General features: G+C 43.8%; 2 protein-coding genes across 9 annotated transcripts in view; both read left to right on the forward strand.

Annotated features, from left to right (window-relative positions):
• Positions 1–7,768, forward strand: part of mef2aa (myocyte enhancer factor 2aa) — a 184,772-nt gene extending 177,004 nt beyond the window's left edge. For 6 of the 8 annotated variants that reach the window (XM_063197480.1, XM_063197476.1, XM_063197477.1 and 3 more), the window contains 2 exons: positions 1,502–1,625; positions 2,231–7,768. In XM_063197480.1, coding sequence (XP_063053550.1) covers positions 1,502–1,625; positions 2,231–2,663 — 557 coding nt within the window. In that variant the 3' untranslated portion in view covers positions 2,664–7,768. The remainder of the gene's footprint in view (positions 1–1,501; positions 1,626–2,230) is intronic. The other 2 variants (XR_010034640.1, XM_063197479.1) reach the window with 2 other exon arrangements.
• A 1,690-nt stretch (positions 7,769–9,458) lies between these two features.
• Positions 9,459–16,239, forward strand: part of mctp2a (multiple C2 domains, transmembrane 2a) — a 101,589-nt gene continuing 94,808 nt past the window's right edge. Inside the window, exons 1-2 of the mRNA XM_063197482.1 lie at positions 9,459–9,606; positions 14,863–15,926. Of these exons, the coding sequence (XP_063053552.1) occupies positions 14,958–15,926 (969 nt within the window). The 5' untranslated portion in view covers positions 9,459–9,606; positions 14,863–14,957. The remainder of the gene's footprint in view (positions 9,607–14,862; positions 15,927–16,239) is intronic.

The raw sequence follows: 16,239 nt of genomic DNA on the forward strand, positions 1-16,239 counted from the left end.
CACAGACACACATACGTACACATGCACACACACACACAGACATACACACGCACACACACACACACACGTGCGCGCGCGCACACACACACACACACACACACACACACACACACACACACACACACACACACACACACACACACACACACACACACACACACACACACACACACACACACACACACACACACACACACACACACACACACATGCTGTAGTCTCTTACTGCACATGTTATACCAGTGCTACGCACCTGTGCGCACTGATCTACTTTTTCCCCCCTGGCCTACTGTAACTAGGCAGGTCATGTGAGGTCTTGCAAGGCAGGCCTACACATCACACCAATGTGGCCTCAGGTCAATAGTGAAGGACTGCACCTCACACTGTGGGGTCTCCAGAGCACAATTAAACAGCTACACCACACACTTGGTGTCTGAAGGGGCCACCCTAATGCACCTCGATGGTCACTAAAGTCACTAAGGGACACAGTTCAGCAACTTTGTCACTTTGGTCACTTTTGAAATGAGCATAGTGAGGCAGCTTCCGTACCTCACCCTGAGGTCATGTCGTAGTTAGGCATGCTGACACCTCATGCTAAGATCATTTCCAAGGTCACTTAGGGTCACAGGGAGGGATACATTTTGGCTGCATTTGATGTGAACATGCAATTGAAGGAGGCATTCCATTTGAGGTCACTTACTGAAGGTGCACTGTGTAAGATGGTGGCCAGAGAAGGTATTGTAACTACTGTATGTTCCTCATTGAAACTGTGCTGTCAATTGCCAAATTTGATCTTTTCATGAATGAGTAATAAACTAATATTTAATATGACGAAAGTACAGTAAGTTTTGTAGCTAAAAAAAATCTACTTCTAGAAATTCAAAACAGCGTACTTGGAGAAGATCCACCTTTTAATTTATGAAGAGTGCAGTTTTCTCAGTCCTAATGAATACTTAGTGTGGTGGTTTGTGGTTTTCGTGAAAAAGGTAACATTTGTAAATGGGCAGCATGAATTCTGGAAACAAACGACTAAGAATTTTACGCAGTGCACCTTTAATGAATATAGCAGTTTGGCACTGCATTGGACACTACTGATGAGAGCACACAATGAGGCAGACGCACACATTTCAGTCATCTCAGCCTAACAAGGCAGCCACTTATTTTCTTAGAGTCGTTTCCCATTTTTTTTCATCTGTAGAATGAATATTGACTAAGATATAATTCTGATGTACTTTGAAGCATCCATTACCAAATCAATTAGTGTTCATTAATGTTATAATTCATTCCCATGTTACTCATTCATTACTTAAATTATGTATTGTTTTAAATGTGGAGCTTTGGTCTCTCAAATGTGCCATGTTATTGACTGTGTGTGTGTGTGTGTGTGTGTGTGTGTGTGTGTGTGTGTGTGTGTGTGTGTGTGTGTGTGTGTGTGTGTGTGTGTGTGTGTGTGTGTGTGTGTGTGTGTGTGTGTGTGTGTGTGTGTGTGTGTTTATTTCAGAATACTCCCTGAGCAGTGCAGAGCTGTCTTCTCTCCAAGGCTTCGGCTCCCCCGGCCTCTCTCTGGGCTCCATGTCGGCATGGCAACAACACACACTGGGACAGGCAGCTCTCAGCTCGCTGGTGTGAGTAGTCTCAGACAGACAAGACACGTGTGTGTGTGTGTGTGTGTGTGTGTGTGTGTGTGTGTGTGTGTGTGTGTGTGTGTGTGTGTGTATGTGTGTGTTGCTATGTGTGTATACTCAGATTGTGTGTACAATGCTTGGCTGTACCTGTAGAATAAGGTATATGGTGGGCCACTTTCTACCTTTTTCCAGTGGCCCTCATTTAAACTACCTCAAGTCCTATACTTCATCTTACTTCATTCAGTTGGTGGTCAGTAGTAATATCCTGGCTTTCATAATCTCACATCTCTCTTCTCAGCTCCACAGAGGTGGTGGCTAGTAGTGTCCAGACTTTAATAATCTTACTTGCGTCCCTCTGACACAAAAATGCTGGACAGTAGTGTCTCACACATAGTAGTGTTAATAATCTCACTTGTGACCCTGTTAGGGCACTACACTGTTATGCTAGCGACCCAAGTTCGATTCCGGCCCGGGGTCATTTCCGGATCCTTCTGTGTCCCACTCATTTCCTGTCCCACTCTTCACATCCTGTCCAAATAAAGTAACCCCCCCCCCCCCAAAAAAAAATAGAAATCTCACTTGTGTCTCTCATTTCCTCTCCACAGAGGTGGCGGCCACTTGCCTCAGGGCTCCAACCTGTCCAACAGCGGCCACCAGAACGTGAGCATCAAGTCAGAGCCCATCTCCCCCCCTCGAGACCGCATCCCCCCCGCGGGGTTTAGCGCCCAGCAGCAGCAGCAGCAGCATCATCATCATCATCATCAGCAGCAGCAGCATCAGCAAGGGGTGCCCCCTGGTGGCAGGCCTGATATGGGCCGCTCCCCCGTCGACAGCCTCAGCTCATCCTGCTCCTCGTACGACGGCAGCGACCGAGAGGATCATCGCGCCGACTTCCACTCCCCGCTCGGCCTGGGAGGAGGAGGGGCCGGGGGAGGAGGAGGAGGGGGTGGAGGAGGAGGAGGGAGGCCCCCGGCCGGGGGAGACGAACGAGCGAGCCCCTCTGTCAAGCGCATGCGCATGGACACTTGGGTCACATAGAGAGAGAGCGAGAGCGAGAGAGAGAGAGAGTGAGAGAGAGTGAGAGAGAGAGCTCCCTCTGCTGGCTGACCCAGATAACAGCTGGCTGGAACACACGGAACCCTGAGCTGGAGGAGAAGAGAGGCGAGGAGAGGACGTGAGAGGAGAGGAGGAGTGGAGGAGCGATGGAGAGAGGAGAGGAGAGATGGAGAGAAAGGGAAGATGGGTTCCAGTCAGCTGTTAGCATGGCGGCTACAGGGGAGAGAGTAGAGGGGAGAGGGTGCCGACACAACACGGGAGGGGGGGCATTGCTGTTGTTGTTGTTGTTGTTTATTATTATAATTATTATTTAAACTTTCATTTCATTTTGTAAGTAGGTCAAGTGTTGGAGGGTGGAGTTGAAAAGATGTCTTGACATATCTACATTTTAAACCAGCTCAAGTCAGCGAGAGGTCAAGTCTAGTGGCAGGCTGCGATACCATTTGCTGCTGAACAAGTCCAGTGGTCAGGCTGTGATAGCATTGGCTGATGAAGCCCAATGGTCAGGCTGCGATGCCATTGGCTAATCAACTCCAGTGGTCAGGCTTCGATACTATTGGCTAATCAAGTCCATTGGTCAGGCTGCATTGCGTTAGGATTGGCTGCTGTAGCCGGTGGGATCAGGTACTCAGTGCAGGCCAGGATTCTGCAGGACTCCCTATTGGAGGAGGGACAAAACAAGTACATATATAAATAAATATACATCGCAAAACTCTAGATAACTGTAGTCACTGGTCCAGTCTGGCACTTACTTGTAGTAGCTGTTTTGTTTGCTGTTCATCTTTTGCAAGTTTTCAGGCAATCAGTGCAGATAGGAGAGAGGCTTGGTGTCAGGTGGCGCTTGCCTTCGTTTTTTTTTAATATTGTGTAACTTCACCTGCCCCTATGCTCTTTCTTCTGAAGTAAATGACAATACTGTATGTATCAACTGAAACACAGGAGGGATGGTCACCAAACTCTTAAAGGAGAAAGGCTGTCATTAGAATCACAGGAGCGTTGTTCCCAATTAGTAAACAGATATCAACCAGTAAAGGAAAAGACGAGACACATTGTTTAACAGTCTTTGCATATAGTGTAATTAATTTGATGTAATTGGAGAAATTAATCTAAATCCTGTTTGGTACCTTGTTTTGTGACTTTAGATCTAATGGGAAAACTATTTAAGCCATGAATTCTAGTCCAGTTGAACTGGCGCCAATAGCAAGCTATTCCTACTCACCTCAAACAACTTAATGGTAACGGAAGCCAAAGCTGTATGTTGTTACTTTTTTTGTCTTCATTTGAAGCGGTCTAGAGATGGGTGTATTCAAGCTCTCCCAGACTATGATTTCCTTTACAGTTTTGTTGTAATTGCGCCTGGTGACATACAACAGGAGAGTAAAAATGCAAACCAGATCTTGAAACAACATTGAAAGCCATGGACACTTGATGTTCTGTTTGTACATTAAAAATTTGAGCCAAACATTTTTTTTTGTTATGTATATAGCAACTTTAATATATATCACCTTCGGTGTGAGTACCCGTATTGTACCTTCACCTGATTCAAGGAAAAAAAAGTATATTTTTGTGGATTACTGCCATATTTACAAGGCGAGATCCTTATTAAGTAGAGTATTCACTGGTTCATATTTGCTATTTTGTTAACAATACTGTACTTTCTTCAAAAACGGAATTGTTCTGGTTAATAATCAAAGTGTTTTTATTTCAAAGACAGTCGTTTTTGGGTCGTTTTCCCTTTAATGGTGGTGAATGTCTGTCCATACAAAACAATTGTAATAACAGTGCTGTAACTTTGAAGCCTCACTATCGTTCTTCTCTAAAGTCTTGTTTTTTGTAAAAGGATACTCATAAGATGCTTATGATACATCTGGTTTGTCTCCTGCAGCAATTGAGTTCAGGACAGACCCAAGGCTGCTGAATACACTGCCTACTTTAAAGACCACACGGCTCCACTGCTTCCTCAAACACTTTTCAGTTGCCTCATTCATTCATTCAAATGCCATGTACAGTGCAAATATATTCTTTTCAAAATATCACCCACCATTTTTGTTGTCCATTTGTCATTCAAATCGACAACAATTGAGCATTTACGAAAAAAAAAGTTAAGTGTAAATACCTAAGCGTTGTATATCTATCTGCAAACAATATACTGCATATGCTATAGATCACACTTTGCCCTTTCTTTACGTTCTTTACAAAATCCATCTCCGTAGAGCCTAACTCGCGCCAAACTCACTTGATCAGCAGATGGCATTTCTTAGAAGAAGAAAAGCAAAAGAAATTCTGAATTTCAAAGCATCTGCCGCATATGAAAAAGATTTTCTGTATAGATTTATCAGCACATGGTAGACTGTACTCCTTACCTACCTGCTTTATGTACCTAGTGGTGCTTGGCTACCATGGCAGGCTCTACTCTTTACTCTACCACCGTACCTATTGTCCTGCTGTGGCGCCTGGCTATCGCGTCCCACTACACGGACGTTACTCTCTCATCACTCCATGCGCACAGCTTTTCTTTTTTTTTTTGGTTAAGATTTTCCCTGATTGCATTATCATTTTCGACCCTTATCCACCTGGGCCCCCTTCACTCCCTCCACATATCATCTGTAAGGCACTCCACACCTACAAGCCCTCTGCATATCAGCCTAGAGCCCTCCACATATCAGCAATGCCTGACCTCATATCGCCGCCCCTCAGCTGGTGCCTGCCTATATTCAGGTGGCTCTCACTACCCCGCTCTGTGGGTGGGGCGGCACCCCACTACACCCACCTGGAACCCTCCTATGCCTTCTATGGCCCTGTGTGGTATAGTACGTCGCCTGCCACCTCTGGTCTGCCATTGCTGCCCTCGCTATGCCCATTTAGTACGGGTCTGGTGTTTGACCTCTACACCCATTAAGGGTGGGACTCCCTAAGTCCATGGCTACATGGCTGTGTAGAGATGGCGTGCGGGAGGGAGAGGTCGAGTAGCCCAATAGCCACACGCTAGTCTTATCACATAGACAGACGCTCGTCTACCCCATACCTGCATGCTCCATCAGTGAAAAAAAGAGTCAGAGGATTCAGCAGCTGGAGTCATAGACCTACGCTAACAATCACATAGACTTACAGTATGGCCACAGACTTGACATGATCTCATTGCTGGATTGCACAAATTTATATTGTCAAACAAACTAACAAACAAACAAATCAACCAACAAACAATGTGTGCTGTAATCAAAAGGAGTCTCTCTCTATATACATATCTTAACATTTGCTATCTACTTCTGTGTGTGTGATACTGCTAAAGGCGGATGTACTGATATACCTCCCTACCTTCTCCTCACAAACAAACCGAGAGAAAGACAAAAAAAGACATTTGCCTCGAGGGAAGTGTGCGATAAGCTGATATCGATCTATGCAGTCTTCAATCCAAACTCAAATCCTGAGGCCCTGCTCTGGGTTTCTCTCTAGTGATGTCTTTACCCCCCCTACGCACAGCCCTATGTAGTCAATATGCTCAGGCATTCAACACCAAGAATATAAATATGTGTATGACTGTTAACCTCTCTCCCTTAAGTGCTTGCATCTCTCCATTGGCGCATATTGATATCATATCATAACACTATACAGACGGAAAAATGTGTGTATAGGATAGTCACCTCAGCATTTTGAAATTGTATTGATGTGAGCCTTTTAATCTGTTGTTGTAGATTCGCCCCAGGGAATTAGTGGATTTCAGGCCATAGTAATTTTTTGCTTATTTCATCATAATACTTATTCAGAGACCTCATCAGCCCACTCAACTCTATCTAAGCCTTTTATGTACAAAAGCAATAATGCCATTGCACACACTATCACCTAGTGGCACTAGAAATGCCATCACAGCAGTGTGGGCCTGTAGGTCTCTCTCTCTCACACACACACACACATACACACACACACACACACACACACACACACACACAAACGCACGCACACACACACACACACACACACACACACACACACACACACACACACACACACACACACACACACACACACACACACAAACGCACGCACGCACACACACACACACATTACATTACATTTGGCAGACGTTTTTATCCAAAGCGATTTACTGTACAATCAAGAACATAATCATTACATACAACATTTGCAGATACAGTACACACACACACACACACACACACACACACACACACACACACACACACACACACACACACACACACACACACACACACACACACACACACACACACACACACACACACACACACACACACACACACACACACACACACATTAACCGAGATGAGCCCACACCCATCCAAAACCAGACGCTAGGACATTTGCAGTCAGTCACAAAGTCACTATGCACAAGATTTGCAAGTGGAGATCAGGGCCCTTGCCTAGTTTCACCATCACTGCACACATTCTTTCATAGGACATAAGGCCTTAATCCAAAGATGGGTACACCAATCAAAACCTATAGCCTCGTGCACGTCAACAATATCGGTCTAAGGAACCCCTCATCACCTCAACCATTTGACAGAGCTGTTTTGGCGCACACACGCCGTAAGAAGTAGATAGCAAATGTGGAGAGCAAGATAGACTCCTTTGGTCTGCGTGCTGTGTCGGATACCATGCACACCTGTTGAATGTGAAAGGAAGGGACTTGAGGAAAACGAAGGACTTATTTGTAGATTGAGAATTTTCTTCACTTTGCTGTGCAAGAGTACACTGCTTTGCTTAATGGCTTTTTCTAAACAGAAATATGTATTTGGTAATTGTTTGTAGTTACTAGTTCACTTCGAGAAGCTGTTTGCGGTTTGTCTGCTCAACCCGCTTGGCGGCACAAGCTGGACTTTGTTGCCATGAAAGAAACGTCATGTTTCAGAAAAAAAAGAGAAAAATCAAGAGAGAATTTTAAGTTAATCTGCATTATATTTCCCTTGAATGTGTTATTTTATCTTCACTATACAATAAATATTCTAGTGAACTTTTTATCGAATGACTAAGACATTATGCTAGAGATTGTTGTACAAATTTGTATTCTGCGTTCACTAAAGTAAAGATATTGGCTTTTACTGTGTAACTGACATACATCCTCTGGCTTATTCTGTACAAACTCAGAGTTTGCAACTCTATGAATCTGATAAGACTTTGTGACGTCCAACATGTGAACACCCCATAATAGAAACTGTCAGCTCAATTAAAAACATCATTGTACTCCCAAACAATAACTCTGTGCCTTCATGCTGCAGTGAAACTGTGGCTTTCAGGTTTATCATTGCTGTACACAATGACAACACTGACACTATAACACTGCTATTAATATTAAAATCACTGATGAAATACAGTAGTTGTCACATAAAGCCACATCCATATGACTATGAAAATGTATGTTACAACCAGGGCTTTGAACCGTTATTTTTGCCCAAATGTTCCGTTCCGAACAGAAACGGAATTATAACGTTTCCGGTTTTGAGTTCCACCAATAAATTGACGTTCCCGAACCGGTTAGAACCAAAAAATATTGTTCCCGGAACGGTTAATTTCGTTCCTGTCAGCTGATTACTCCCAATAGGCCTAACTGACGTTAACCAAGAAAGACGGAAGTGCAAATGAGTCAGCCTACATTCAAAACTGCTTATTCAAGCAGATGAAAAGAATATCCTCCAGAATTTTGTCATTCAGGGACGACCTAAGCGGAGAAGCAGAGAATAAACCTCAATTATGAAAATGTGCGCTCTACGCTGACTTGGGTCACGGGGAGCACTATGATGGACATTGTGAGTTTGTGCATATTTGAAGCGGCCATGGATGCCCAATAACGCCGAAACATTGTCGGTGCGCTTTACACGCGCTTCCCTGCAATGTCTTACAATAATGCAATGCAAACTCTGTCCTTTTGTATGACAGTGGTTTCTCTTAATTAAGATGTGGAGTGAAGACTTTGTAATCTACAGCTCTCTCTCCATTCAGTCAGAGAATGTCTGATGTCACACAAGACGTGAACCTCAGCCGTCATGGTAACGTGCGCAGGAAAATAATTACTTTTTTTTTTAGTTTAAGGAACGGTATTAACCGGTATTAACCGGTTACCATTATTTTTAAATAAGTGTTCCCGTTCCAGAACATAAAAAATAATAACGTTTCCGGTTTCGTTTCTGTTCCCTGTAAAATACAAAAAGTTCCTGGTTTTCGTTTTCGTTCCTTGAACCGGTTCGAAGCCCTGGTTACAACCATTTATGTTACAACCATGTTATGGCTTACATTTGATGGAGTTGCCTCTATGGATTCCTAAACTGGCCAGCAGATGGCGTGGTGGCAGATACCATCATCCCTGAAGTGCAAAGGAGGAAATGGAGATGATATTCTCCTTTGGAATACAGTAGTGTTTACTGCATTTTGTAGGCCTAAGTGAAGTGTTTCAAGACAACACTAAGCCTACATTTAAGTTACCATTTTTAATTGCATTTTTAATCGATTTATTAATCATTGGTCTTAAACCTCTCCATGTGGTAAAGTTACAATAGTTCTATTGTGTAGGCCTACATGTTATTGAAATTAGCCATAAAATATGCCCAGTATGTATTCCTAAAAATTAAGATGAATAGAGGACATAAGACTGCAATTTAGAATTAGGCCTACAAGGCTATTAACACAGTCGCCTATAGTTAAAACGAAACTGAGTAGGCCTATGGTGGGATGGATAGCTGCAGTCGCCTGATTGCCCATTAGGTGAGTGTTGTTCCGCGCTCTCACCCCGCCCTGTCACCTGTCGACTGAAACTACTTATGACTGAGGAAGCCAACCGGCTTGGCCACAGATGTGCCAGATGCTCTGGCACAGGTGAGGTGGTGAGGTGACACGCGGCGGCTAGAGTGGCTATACCCACCTGGAATTCGCAGGAATACGCTTAATACCAACGCAGGTAAGACAAGAACACTGAAGTTGTGAAGTTGAAAATGAACTTGAAACAACTCGAAGCTGATTTCCATTGACTTCTTTATCTATGACTTCAAACTGAGTGGCATGTATTACAGGTTCTCTTGTTACTGCGCATACACAACACTGATATGATACACAGGTGATGTGACTTATATACGGGGTGTAACACATTTAGGTATGACTGCGCATAATAAAATAGATCCTTACATCACAAAGACAAGGTGTACATCATAGCCTAGTAGCTACATGTAGCCTATACATGGAACCGTTTAAAACGACATTCTTTCCTGATATTAGGTAGATAGGCTACTTGAAATAAGCCTGCGCGGTGCTTCCCGAGGCTATGATGGAATTGAAACGTCTTATTTTCTTCTTCTTCTTCTTCTTCTTCTTCTTCTTCTTCTTCTTCTTCTTTTTTCTTCTTCTTCTTCTTGGTGTTGCCTTGCCTTGCGCAACTGAATTGTTTTGTGGAGGCCCAGCGTCCAAAAAGAATGCGTTTGAACGGAAGAGGCCACAATACTGGTATATCTTGATTGTCCAGTCAGTTAGCTGTGGTAGACTTTAAGACATACAATTTGAGACCTCAAATAGGCCCTATTTTGTTCTATGGCCTCGTCAGAACCTACCATAAACTGAGTAAAAAGTGTGGCTGTTGCGAACCGTTGAATAAATACGCATGTGATTACCAGTCACCCTCGACAAAAAATTGAAGCGCACCGCCTCCACATGTCAACTTTTTTTTGTCAGCGAGTGTAGACCTAGCCCGTGTATATGAACTGGCTGCACTCACTTGCTGTGTAGCTTACATTAACCTAAACAGCATGGGTGTAGTTTGTGCGATGGAATATGGAGATGATACCCATGCAACTTTCGGAGATAATCTTAAAGTGTCGACTCGCCACCACTTTTTCACAGATATAATATAGGGGGGAAATATTATAATGTTCCCCATCACTTTCCATACTAAACCCCTTGCTTAACAGTAGCCTACAATAACAGTGACTTTGCTGCGTTTTCATGAACCTCATGAACAGGTGACCTTGGCCAGACAATACTGTCTCCATTTACTCCGAAACTAAGCTTAGTTCCTCACCCACAGGGTTCGGATTAAGAAATTATGGCATTATGGGACTATACCAGTTCATTGTAGCCTACACTATATTGGCTAGCACATGAAGCACCTTGGAAAGAGTATTAATGCAAAGGTGGTTTTGCAAGGCCGGTTTGGGTCGTGGCTGCAGGGCCAAGTTGGCCTGACCCCTTGGGGCCTCTGCCCCCTTTGGGCCCCCGGACCTGGCTTGGCCTATGGGACTATACCAGTTAATTGTACACTATATTGGCTGACACATGAAGCACCTTCGAAAGAGTATTAATGCAAAGGTGGTTTTGAAGGCCAGTGTGGGTCGTGGCCGCGAGGCCAAGTTGACCTGGCCCCTTGGGGCCTCTGGTAGGCCCGTTCATTAATCCACCCCTGCTCACCCAGCACTGTTTAGACGGCCTGCCATATTTTAACCAAGTTGAACAAGACGAGCAGTATTTTTACGGTAACAGTTAGGGCTGTGCAATATATTGAATTCATATTGTGATATCAATATTGCTGTCAAATTAGTTGCTTGAAAAGAGAAAAAAACTTTTCTTCACCAAGGCACTCCAAAAAGTATAGTTAAAATGTCTTTATTATTATGACATGTCCATTAAGGACTTTTAAAATTGCCCACGCGTAGCGGCAGTTGAGCCTTCTTCAGGGCATGCTGTCAAATTGTCAAACAATATAAAATTTCATAATATCGATTTGAAACAATTTTTTTGTCATTTGTCTATACTGCCAAAAGGAAGGTTATGCTAAGCGCGATACATTCCCCTCCACTTGAGCCATCGCGAGCACAGAGAAGACTTGCTAAGTGGTACTCATGCAGAACACCACTGCAATGCACTCCACTCCAACTGCTAAAGAGAGGGAAGATGTTGAATTGTTTAGCACAATTATTTATCTTTAGAAGAAATATCGTCTAAAAATATTATGATATCAATATTGACTGAAATAATCATATTGATTTTTCTCATAATTGAGCAGCCCTAGTGCCTAATAAACCAACGCCACCCGCTTACACATCCAATCTCACATTTAGGCTGGTTTATCAGGCTAACGCTGTCTATTATAGCAGGGAGTTGCAGTTCCACTGTATGACTCTCACCACACTGTGCATCTTTGTTTGAGGCAAAGGGTGTAATTTCCTTTCCCCCCTTAGTATTAAATGAACATACCCAATGCAGAGACATCATTTAATTAAGGACACCATCATCAACCGCCTCACATAGCAACAGATGGCGTGTTTTGTCTTTCCATTTCTTTCAGATACATTGTACATGCATTGACTAATCAATGGTAAAACACCAGCATCCCATTCAGTTCCTCATGTGTAGTCTCTGTTCCTTCTCCACCACATGTACCTCCAGCAGGTCAGAATAGATGCACTGCCTCCCATTGTGATGCTGAGTGTCTCTGTGCGTCCCCAGTGACTATTGTGAAGTGTGGTGTGGGACATTGTGTTCAACTCCAAAGCTTGTTATTATTAGGTGTCATTGTAGTATTTGGTAAGTGGCAGGTACAGTGCAGAATGCATCTGAATCAGGTTTTTGGTTAGCTAAATATGTGAGTGTTGTTTCATGTCTCTGTACTATAACAAAGAATGCCCATTATTGTACCCTATGCAGACATAATAGACAGGTTGTGCAAGTCGGCACCTCAGCCATTGTAATATAGTACATTGTAATTACCTGGTATTCCTACCCAGAGGGACATACATATTTGTAGGTAGGCTACATTCAGGTTATGTGGGCACAGGCCCCCCAGGATAGTGTGTGTGGTCATATGCCTTGCTGAAGGGGTCTTTGGCCATAGGAGAGGGTGCAGGACAGGACAGGACGTTCCTCATATCCTGTGGTTGACCACCTAAAGACAAAGTAATGATGTAATCTCTATTTGAGTAAATAAACCACAACTTGTTGCCATACAGCAATACAAACCTAGGTCTAAACTTAGTATATGTAGTAGGGGATTTTCCAGATCCAGTTTTCAAATGTCAATGTAGATAACCTGAAGGTGAGCGACAGTAAAATTTACACATGTGCTGAGATTTTACACAAGTGAAAAACACATATACTTAAAGTGTACTTTTGATGACTAAGCTTATACTTAGTACAAGGGGACTATTTTCTGTGATTTAAATTGCACTTCATTGCACTACTAGTGCGCTGCAGCACTACTAAAGCAGTAAGCTTACTTCAGCACACTTGTAGCACACTGAGGATGCTAAATTGCCACCGCTTTTGGACAGCTTTCAGTGCAGTACAGGCTCCAAATTAGGCTCCAAACACGCTTTTCATGCATTTGTATGGCATAAAGAGGGTGTTGAAGTACACTTCTATGATATTTTATTGTAACTTGAAGTTCAATAAAAGTACATTAGCTTCATGCTTCTTTGGACTATATTGAAATATTTCAAGGGGTAAGCTTATGCCACTATTTTGGGTCTTAATACAGTTAAAATCATTGGCCAGGGTTTATAAAGGTGGTAAAGTGTGTTATTTTTCATGTAAGCCTTTGTCTTGCTTTAAGACAAGTTAAAAGAGGGAGCATGTCGCGAAGCTAGTGAAAGTCAATGGATCCGTGTACGGATCCATTGACTTTCACTAGCTTAGCGACATATTCCCTCTTTTAACTTGTCTTAAAGTAAGACAAAGGCTTACATGAAAAATAACACACTTTACCACCTTTATAACGCTTAACATGAAAAATAAGACACTTTACCACCTTTATAAACCCCAGCCAACGATTTTAACTGTATTAAGCCCCAAAATAGTGGCATACCCATTTAAGTCTGTAAAAAGTACATCATATTCAGTAGGGCTGTAACGATATTAGATCGAACCGAGAAATCGTGATATTCAGAATCATGATACTGTATCGTCATGTAAGGAGGCAGTGTCGTGATACACCCTTTCAAAGTTTTGTTATCCTTCAGTTCAGAAAACAACCATATGATTCGATGTGATAGTGCTTCCAAGCTTCAAATGAGATAGATTTCAGAAATCGTGGGGTGTATCGAACCATAGGTCACAAATCGTGATACGAACCGAATCGGGATTAGAGTGTATCGTTACAGCCCTAATATTCAGTATTGTAAATATGCTTGAAGTATGTTAACAGTATACTCCCAAGTACATGACATAGCGTAAGTGTAATACCATAATCCACAATGTGTCTCAGTGCTTGCTTATACATTGAACACAGCCACAGGACACGTGTGACATGCATGCATAGTAAAACTGACATTCACAGTCATTACAGTGCTATAGAGATTTCAGATACACATATCACTCTTGCGCAACCTTGTTCCACCTGCTGCCTTTGCATAGTTTCTTATCTTCAATCACCAACCTCTATTTGGTCACCTACTTCTTTCTCACCTGCCAGATAACTAGAAGTGTGCGCCTATTTATGCATACCAGGTCATTTACGTGACCATTGTCATGACTGTGAGAACATGGTCATTTTTATGTGTACCACTTTACATTTTAAACCCCCCCTACAATAAACGCAGAATATAACAATGACTAATATTTTCATGCAAACCAAAGATATATTCCTTCAAGATGACTGGCTTGCTGTTTGAGAAATTTAGCTCCAATAAGTGCATTGCAAGAGACATGCATGATGGTGCATGATGGTTAAATGCACTTTGTGTAAGCACACTTTGAAGATATTTGGGGTGAAGTATAATCATGGTGCACTTAGAAAAAGTATACAGGTAATAGCAATATGCTAAAGTGATTTACTTTAAAGCACACTTTATAAAATCAGACTTCGAAGTCATATGGGTGAAGTAATCATAGTGCACTTTAAAAAAGTGCAATTGCATGTTATTAAAAAAAAACTTTTAGTAAGTTCTCTATTAGTGTATTCCTCTAAATACACTTTAGCCAAACATCTTCCAAGTCCACTTAAAGTATGGGTTGCCAAGTGTACTTTCTTTGAGAGCAACTTAATTACATCTAATTTGAAGTACACTTAAAATAAGCATATTGTAACATACTTTTTCTTAGAACAAAAAGTACGAGTGCACCTTTAACATGCTAAGTACACTTCAGTTGTGTTTCTATCATACTAAATTGAACTACTTTTTCACTTGGGTAATCTTGTGCTTTTTGGCCAACCCCCCTCCGCTTTTGTTTGCAGATTTGAATGTAAATATCCCAGCTAACCAACTGATAGAGTACGCAGGACCAACACCCCATCATCCATCCATCTGTCCGTCCGTCCGTCCCCCAGCCATGGACCCGAAGAAGAAGACGGCTTGGTCCAACTTCAGGGACAAGACCAAGGCCCAGTTTGGCAAGAAGGCCAAGAAGCCCAAAGGGAAGGCCCTGCGCTACCGCCGTAGCATCTCGGTGCCCAACCTGCTCATCGACCCGGCCTCCCCCCTCTCCTCACTGGACATGCTCTCCCAGACGCCCGCCGTCGACCCTGAGGAGAGCTACTTCTTCGGGGCGTCCACCTTCTACAGCGCTGGGCCGGCGGCGGACAGCGGCTCCTCCAGCCCCACCTACTCAGAGCAGTCGTCCATCCCCGACACGCCGTTTTTGTCCAGGGTCGTGACCCCCGACACCTCCAGACCCGTCTCCGCCGCCGCCATGCACCCCGACACCCCGAAGAAAGTGAGCGATGGTGACACGGTGTCGGACAACTTCCCCTGGCCAGGGGAGGAGACCGGTCACCTGCCCAAGAGGACGGCATCGGAGCCTGCCCCTCCTCCTGTGTCTCACAGCTCTCCTGCCTTAGCTGTGCGATCGCCCCCCATGCCCGTTGAGAGGCACGTCTACTCAGCCAGTCCATCACCTGCACCCACGGAACCCCCACGAACCCCAGCAGCAGCGCTGGCGGCGGCCATGGCTGAACGGCCTCCAGCTACTCCCAGCGCAGTATCCAAAGCATCAGCAGCAGCACCCACAGTGCCTCCCACCGTGCCCAAAGCAGTGGCAGCAGCAGCAGCGGCAGCAGCTACCCCCATCACCAGCCCTGAGAAGAGGACACCGCCAGTGAAGAGGTCCATGATCCCGCCGGACCGGCTGTCCCTCCCCGCGGACATGTCCTACTGGGGAGGGCGGGAGTCGGGCAACAGCACCCCATCAGAGGAGCAGGCAGCCTGGGCATCAGAAGCGGACCTGCTGGCCATGATGGAGCCCTCCACTCCATTGTCCAGGGAGATATTCATTGTGGGGTCTACTGAGGACACCCCCTATGTGAGTACCTGTAGTATTACAGTACATGTGTTTAGGCCATTGGTTTTCAATTTGTTTGAGCCAAGACACACCTTTTTCGAGGACAAAATGGCAAGGAAGACCGCCAATTGTAAATCTTAACTAAAAATAAAACCATTCAGAATGAAGTCCAGTTGGAGTGCTTGCTGGAACTGTCTAGTCTTTAAGATGGTGCTCTTTGGTGACAGACTTGGTTGATTTCAAAAAAGTTTTAGAAATACCATGGCACTCATCTTCTTTGTAATTAAAATGCCTTTATTTTGTTGGGCATAGCAAATACTTTGAAGTAGTCTTG

This window comes from Engraulis encrasicolus, chromosome 4 (genome assembly GCF_034702125.1).
Source record: "Engraulis encrasicolus isolate BLACKSEA-1 chromosome 4, IST_EnEncr_1.0, whole genome shotgun sequence".
Lineage (NCBI taxonomy): Eukaryota > Metazoa > Chordata > Actinopteri > Clupeiformes > Engraulidae > Engraulis > Engraulis encrasicolus.